Below are 8,451 nucleotides of genomic sequence, written 5' to 3'. Positions count from 1 at the left end.
TTATTATTTTACAATTTGAAAATTGCCGGATTTCGCGGATTTGAAGAATAAACCGTGTTTAGGGAAAGTAAACGTGCACTCTGTATTAACTTCTTAATTTTTAATAGAATTTTACTTAAATTATAACATGCGGTTTATTCTTAAACTAAGTTGACGAACACGATATAAATTCCTCGGATGGTTGACCCAGACTGCTGCTCGGGATCCAAAACGGCGGGCTCCAAACTTCGGCTGGAGCTCGGCTGCAGACAATAGATCGCGTCACGATCGTTTTGGGGCGAAATATTTCCCACCCATTGTTTTCCACCTATTGTTGGGTGATAATCGATTGTTGGCGTCGCGACGACTCACAGCATCTGGCTACCAACGAATTTTGTAGCGACGAGGGGTTTCGGTATTAAACATCCCGACCCCCCTGAAATAGCTAGATTTCAGTAGTCTTCACGGAGGTGTCTGGACCTGAAGACATATTTTCATCGTTGGTTGGAATAGGAAGCATGCAAATTTTGGTTACAGGGCGAGTCATATAACCATTGGACGTTCGTAAGGTGACAACTCGGGTTACACCGTCATTGCCAGGGTGTACTTGGTGAATACGGGCCATCTTCCACTTCATCGGCGGTTGGTTTTCATCGACGATGATGACAAGCCAGCCGGGCTCGATCTTGATCGGAGGCTGCCAGTTTTTGACTCGAGGTTGGAGCTGAGTCAGGTACTCGATGTGCCATCTTCGCCAGAATCGTTGGAGCTGTTGCTGCATCAGTTGGTACTGCTTCAGTCGGTTTTCGGGTGTTAAGCTGAGGTCTTTCTCGGGGAGCGCATGGATGGAGGAACCGATGAGGAAGTGAGCTGGCGTGAGCGGTTGGAAGTCTTTGGGATCGTCGGAAAGTTGTGTCAAAGGTCGAGAATTGAGACAGGCTTCGACTTGGACAAGGAGAGTTTCGAAATCTTCGTGGGAGGCAGAGGAATTTCCCAGAACACGTAGCAGATGTTTTTTGGCGGAGCGGACAGCAGCTTCCCACAAGCCACCGAAGTGAGGAGCGGAGGGAGGGTTCAGCTGCCAATCGATGCCTTCTTCACTGCATACTTGCTGCATTTCGTCGTGGTGGCCGCGGCTTCGCAGAGTTTTGAGCAGTTCCTTCAGTTGATTACGTGCGCCGACAAAATTTGTTCCGTTGTCGGAATAAAGAGTGGCGCATTTTCCTCTTCTGCCTATGAAGCGACGGAGAGCCTGGATGAACTTGGCGGTGGACAAGTCCGAAACCAGCTCGAGGTGAACCGCTTTCGTGCTAAAGCACACAAAAACCGCAACGTATGCCTTGATCGGTGCCTTTCTGTAGCCTTGTCGTATGTAGACGGGACCAAAATAGTCCCCTCCTGTGTGGGTGAATGCTCTGGATGCTTGGATACGTGGTGATGGTAATTGGCCCATAAATTGTTGTTGGAGTTTAGGTTTCATGCGAAAACAGGTTAAGCATTGGTGTGTTATTCGTCTGCAAAGGTCTCTTCCGCTCAACGGCCAGAATTTTAGACGCATAGAGCTTAGCATCAACTGTGGGCCAGCGTGTAGCAATCGGATGTGGTAAATTTCAGCCAGAAGGTTTGAGAATTGATGATTTCCAGGAATTATCATGGGGTGTTTGCTTTCTGTGGACAAATCTGAGTGTTCGAGCCGCCCACCGATGCATAGTATACCATCTTCGCGAATCATTGGAACCAGCCAGCGCAGCCTCGATGATCGATGATCGAAACCAGATTTCCTTAAGTCTTTCAGTTCGGATGAGAAAGCTTCCTTTTGAACCAAACGAACGAGTTGTTTTTCGGCATCGATGAGTTCGGAAAGTTTGATCCTTGTTGTTTTTATTCTCTCTTCAGCAGGTTTTCCCAAATTATAAAGATAACAGCGACATAGAACGGTAACACGAAGAAGCTTAAAATAGCATTTAAAGTGACCAAAATACCAATCGTTGAAGGTACCTTCGTTTTCAACAACTACACCTACGACCTTCCTACGTTCTTCTTCGTGGACATTTTCTTCACAGGGTTGATCGATTGAATTAGGCCATTGCTCGGAGTCCTGTGCTAACCATGGTGGGCCAGTCCACCATGTTTGGTCGGTGACAATTTGCTCAGCGTTGAGCCCTCGGGATAGTTGATCGGCGGGATTCATTTTACCTGGTACATGTTTCCAAGTGCAATTTTGGGTGAAATTCTGGATAGACGAAACACGATTGGCCACGAATATGGTCCAAGTGCTAGGGGTTTGTGCCAACCACTGTAGAACGGTTCTAGAATCTGTCCAAAAATATGTTTCAAGGGGGGCTTCCATAGATTCCAAAACCTTCACGTACAGTTCAGCTGCTAGCAAAGCTCCACAGAGCTCTAATCGGGGAATAGTTTGGCGTTTTAAGGGTGAAACTCTTGATTTGGATGAAACGAGAGATACTTGTGTTTTTCCTGTGGGGTCCTTGGAAACCAAATACATGCAGGCACCATATGCCTTTTCGGAGGCGTCCGAGAAACAGTGGAGCTGTTTCTGACTCGCAGAAGCTAAACCAACGAAGCGGGGAATGCGGAGATCTTTTAAATTTGGGAGAAGGGAATAAAATTCTGTCCACCAGTCTGTTAAGGGTTGGGGTAGGAGTTCGTCCCATCCAATAGGGTTACCATCTTTATTTTTCTGCTCCCAAATCAGCTGCATGAATATTTTGGCGCTCGTTACCACCGGTCCTAGTAATCCTAACGGATCGAAAATTTTAGCAATGTTGGATAGTATTTTCCGTTTGGTAAGCTCTTCGGGAATGATTGGGGAAATTTCGAAATTGAACCGCAGCTCATCAGATTTTGGCTCCCACACTAAGCCAAGTGTTTTGACCGTTCGATCACGTTCAAAATCAATGCCATCGTCCAAAGGAATCGCCAAATTCTCAGCAATGACTCCTTCCAGTACTTCTGGGAGGTTGGATGCCCATTTCCGTAATTTAAAACCTCCACTAAGTGCCAATTCATCCAGCTCCAAGCGAATTTTCTTCGCTTCAGTTGTGCTGTTGATTCCGGTGATTAAGTCATCCATGTATACATCTCTGCTAAGCCTACAAGCAGCAAGCGGAAATTTTTGAACCTCGTCGTCTGAAAGCTGTTTCAAAGTTCGCGTAGCCAGATAGGGAGCTGATTTTGTACCATATGTTACTGTACGGAGTTCATAAGTTTCAATGGGAGCTTCTGAAGAAAATCGCCAAAATATGCGCTGTAACGGGTAGTCTTTTGGGTCAATCCAGATTTGCCGGAACATTTTTTCTACGTCGGCAATGAGGACAATCGGGAAAAATCTACTGCGCATAATAAGAGTTCGCAAATCGTCCTGAACTACAGGGCCATTCAAAAGTATGTCGTTCAAGGATGTTCCTGAGGATGATCTACTGGAGGCATCAAAAACAACTCGCACGCGAGTGGTGGTGCTTGAGGATTTTAAAACCGGGTGGTGTGGTAAGTAAAAGGCGATTGTGCTATCCGAAAGATTATCTGCCTTCCCCATATGACCGCAATTCAAGTACTCTGTCATGAATGCATGGTATTCGTTTTTCAAATTTTCATCAGAGGAGAGTCGTTTCTCAAGGTTCAGAAACCGTCGCATTGCTGAAGTTTTGGAATCCCCCAATTTGTTCAACGCATTTTCGCACTTCGGTAAGGCTACTGTATAACGACCATCCTTCCCACGTTTCACCGATTCCAAATAAAGTTTTTCGCATTGTGTTTCTTCCACAGAATAGTTTACAGTACGACTTCCGTTTTCGCATTCCCAAAACTTCGCCATAAGATTCTCCAACGAATCTAAAACCGCCAAATGTTTGCATAAAATTGGTTCTTCCTTGCTGTTAGCTACGCTTCCTGTCACTAGCCACCCGAAAACCGAATCAATTAAACTTGGGAGACCATTTCCCAACGGTAGGCGTTGCTTAGAGGAAAAGAAATTGAAGAAAAACTCTCCACCGAGTAAAACATCAATTGGATGAGTTCTGAAGAACTCTGGATCGGCTAGTGTGATTCCTTTCGGCAGATTCCAAACCGTCTCGGAGAAAGAAGATGTGGGTAAATCCTCGGTTACTTTCGGTAATACATAAAAATCCATAATTTGGGCGTAATTAGAGTTTTTCGAGCGAACCATAGCACGAACCTTTTCCTTGGTATTAGTAGGGAATTGACCTATTCCGCTGATTTGTACATCAGCTCTGTTCCTTTTGAACCGAAGTAGTTGCGAGAAATGTGAGGATATTATGTTGCACTCAGATCCCGAATCTAAAAGTGCCCTAGCTGAAACCGAATTTCCATAGTCGTCCTCCAGTAGAACAACTGCCGTAGCCAAAAGAACCTTTCTCGCTGACCTCCCGATATTGGAGCTGATTGTAGCATTCGAAGTACCTGCCTGGGGATTAGGGTTACCATTTCGTTTAGGTGTATTTCCGTCAGATGGTGTGCTCTTAGAGTTTTCTCCCGCCTTATAGCACACGAGGGTATGATGACGGCCTTTGCATCGACGACACGAGAATTTGGACTTGCAGTCTCGAGCTTGATGCCCTTTTCGAAAACAATTTCGGCAGAGATTGTGTTGGCGTAGCACGGATTCTCTTTCCCCAACCGAAAGTTTTTCGAAAGATGAACAAGTAAAAAGTGGGTGATTCTCAGAACAACAAACGCAATTGGGGTGTGTAGTATGAAAAGCACCATGATTAGTAACCTTGGATTGTATGGCCTTTCGAATAGGAGGTGGATGTTGTTCGGATGGTTTCCCGGGGAGTGAATCCAATATTTGAAAACGACGATGCAGAAACTCAACCAAGTCCTTCAGAGTTTCTTCTTCCTTCGTTGAAGTGTGCTCCTCCCAGCTACGTCGCGTTTTTTCGTCAAACCTCGAGCACAACAGATGAATCAACAACAAATCCTTATAGTCAGCAATCTGGACCACTTGATCTAACACCTTCGTTGCCTTCTCAAAACCTTCGACCAATGCTTGAAGCTCGAATGCTGATTCTCGTTTGATGAAAGGAAGCTCGAAAAGATTTTGTACCTGTTTTCGCTTAAGGGCTTTGCTGTTCGAATACCTTTTGACCAACAAATCCCAAGCTACCGTGTAATTCGCTTGGGTTAACGCAAGTGACGATATAACAGAGAGGGCTTCCCCTTCTAGTTGACTCCGAAGATAATGATACTTTTCAATCACAGGTAGATCCTCAGAGTGATGAATAAGGGACAAATACAGATCTCGGAATGACAACCACTCTTCGATGTTTCCGGAAAACTTAGGCAGACTGATCAAAGGCAATTTAACGTGCGGATGGGAAGTTGCGGCGAAAGTCGACTCGTTAACCGGCAGGGATGCACTCGATACGGGATATTCCCGCATTTTGGATTGGAGAAAACCTTTCAGCTCAAAAAATTTATTCTGGAAATCCAAACGCTCTTTCACATACCTCTCTTCCTCCTCCTCCTCCGACTGTTCCTCAACTTCCGCCATTGCCTCATCGATCTTCTCCCACAGCGAGTCTAACCTTTCCAACCGCGATGCCAGCTCACGCGCGTCCCGCTGGTCGTCGTAATTCTGCATGTACGTGTAGATTCCTTGGAATGACGTCATCAGGTTCCGCAAACGCAGCATCGACGATTTCAAGGTACGTTGAGGCATGGTACCTTATCCGACGAATTCCTGGACCAGAAGAGAAAGAAAAAACCAAAAGGAGCACCTCCTAGGCTCAACTGGAAGCTTGGACAGGTACTAACCTTGTTCCAACAAAAAGAATGCCTTTTTGCTGAATCTTCACGAACGCTGCTACGAAGTAACCTCAAACTCGACCTCGTCTTCCGAAAAATGACCTTCATGCACTTTAGCATGCAATAGGACTGGTGCGAACCTGGTTTGGATGTGTAACCGGCTTCCGTGTCACCAACGACCAATATTCACATGAGAAGTGTTCCACGTGGGTAGGATGTCCGCGTCAACCTTTGGGAAATAAACACAAGAGAAGCACCTTGTGGCACCGCAGTGGGTATTGGAGAGCTACTAACCTGCTCCCGATTAAATTCGGGCCTTGTATTTTTATGTTTTTAATCGGGAACAGTTCTCGCTACAATCCTGGGGACCTTGGTCTTATTAGACCAACAGATTTTGGTAATGAAGTAGTAGTGATTATCCTGTCTGGTATGTCAACCGTGGTAAGCCAACCGTAGTAACCAATCGTCCGTCGTAAACCGCTCACCCTCGAAACCCGTTTTCGTAGGATATGGAATAAAAACCAAGCGTGATACCAGGCAAACAATGATGAAACCTTGGAATGCTACTCACATGTACTAAATTTATTCATGCCTTGTATAAATTTAGTAAACTGGAACTCAGGAACTTTGCATGCAGATCCTAGTCCTTCCGGGGTGGTGTTGGCCAGGAGTAAACCTTGGATTTTGGAAATGGGAGCCTTTGACCAAAGCGATACGTGTGAGCAGCCTTTGTTTCCTTTGTTGTACCACGTCTATTGTTGCATGCAGCGATGGCGGACGATCCACAAAATTTGGCACGTGCTTTCCAAATTATCCGCGAATTTCGATGAAATTCCTGGTCCCGTGCCTTCAACCGATATCCGGCTCGAAGGACCATATGTTGGGAGGTTCAGGAACGGCGAAGGTCCGGGATCGCAATTAAAATTGCATTTACCGAACTTGCGGGCGCGGGGTCAATGACCGGTTAAATATGGACTTAGCCAAATTTCTTCACTTGTGCACCTTATTATTTCCGATTTGAAAATTACCGGATATCGCGGAATAAATGCTAACACCGTGTTTAGGGGAAGCAAAACATGCACTGTATATTGGTTTTTAAACTTTTTATCTTCTAAAACTAATTATAAATTACATGCGTTTTGTACTTAAATCTACGGGATGCACGGACACGATATCTTCGGATGGTTGACCCAGACAGCTGCTCGGGATCCAAAACGGCGGGCTCCAAACTTCGGCTGGAGCTCGGCTGCAGACAATAGATCGCGTCACGATCGTTTTGGGGCGAAATATTTCCCACCCATTGTTTTCCACCTATTGTTGGGTGATAATCGATTGTTGGCGTCGCGACGACTCACAGCATCTGGCTACCAACGAATTTTGTAGCGACGAGGGGTTTCGGTATTAAACATACATAAAACGTCCGAAATCATTCTTGCATTTATGTTGCTGCAAGCAAAGCTTCCGAAGCACACTTGAATGCTTGTGCTATAAAGCTCAATGAAACGAAACTTCTACTAACCATAATGAATAAACATACTAATACATCGAAACACTGTCTGCCGTGGCTGTAAACGTCAAAATTAATAAGGTAAACAAATCAACATGGGTGGAATTGAAATTTTTAGCTGCTGTTTTACGGTTGTTTCTTTAAGAATTCGAATTTTTTATTGGACTTTTTCTGTGCGGACGGTTGTTCATAATTAATCGTGGTAAGCTATCATGCATTATAATCTTTCTCATTGATTACAGGCGAGATTGGGTGGTGATCTTATCACAGGCTATGGTGAGCTACGGATGAAATTCTGGAGCCCTTGGATGGATCAATTAAGCTCAAATACTCGGCTGGCTTGTGTCTCTTGATGGAGGATTGTTGCCTTTAATCGAAGGGAAGCTAAGTTCCATATGATAGGTAAGTTTTTATGCATATATTAATGCTTTCGATTTCTTTTTAGGTTGTCGAACGGGAAGATGATACACCTGATGGGTGGCATGATACAACGGCGTAATACATACGATGTCGCGCGACACGGGGTGTCCATAAACAACGTAACATCTCAAGGTAAATAATTTTATTTCATTTTTTTTTGCTGAAATACTTTCATAATTTTAAATTGGATGCTACCTAAATTTATTATATTCTAAATAATTACCCTAAACATGCAAATTAACTTACGTAACAAGAAAATAAATAATTTAAATTAAAGTACGGAAGAAAATATTTACAAATGTTACATGCATACAAGGTTGCGAAATCTCATGAGATTGAGATTTTTTTGAGTGAGATTTTCCCTTTTTGAATCTCAGTGTGATGTTAGGTAATCTCATCGTGAGTATCACAAGCGGTTTTTGTCTTGAATATCAACGCCTTCTCAGCCTGAGAATCACGAGCAGAAAAACTACTTTTCGGAGGGCAGAGTTGCCATGGAATAATATTTGTGCAAGCTCTTGAACAATGAAACAATGAAACAAGTTTTATAGCTCAGAAAAAGCTGAGCATACCACAACTCTTTAAAAACTGTCAGTTATACTTGATGAATTTTAAAGGTCATTTTTTAAACATTTTTATAGAGAACAAACTGTTAAAAGCTCAGTATAATCAGGTTGATAATAATAATTCGTTTTTTTATTTCTGTCTAAAGCAAAGTTGCGAAATCCTATTTAATTAAGATTTTATCGAGTGAGGTT

At 43.9% G+C, this 8,451-nt stretch overlaps 1 protein-coding gene across 1 annotated transcript; it reads right to left on the bottom strand.

Annotated features, from left to right (window-relative positions):
* Window positions 1-424: 424 nt before the first annotated feature.
* LOC129742138 (uncharacterized) lies at window positions 425-5,680 on the bottom strand. Its single transcript, XM_055733981.1, has one exon. It carries the CDS (start codon window positions 5,678-5,680, stop codon window positions 425-427), a length of 5,256 nt encoding a protein of 1,751 aa, XP_055589956.1.
* Window positions 5,681-8,451: the final 2,771 nt, after the last annotated feature.

This window comes from Uranotaenia lowii, chromosome 2, assembly GCF_029784155.1.
Source record: "Uranotaenia lowii strain MFRU-FL chromosome 2, ASM2978415v1, whole genome shotgun sequence".
Classification (NCBI taxonomy): domain Eukaryota; kingdom Metazoa; phylum Arthropoda; class Insecta; order Diptera; family Culicidae; genus Uranotaenia; species Uranotaenia lowii.
The sequence above is the reverse complement of the archived record's forward strand: the minus strand, read 5'-3'. Positions and strand labels throughout refer to the sequence as shown.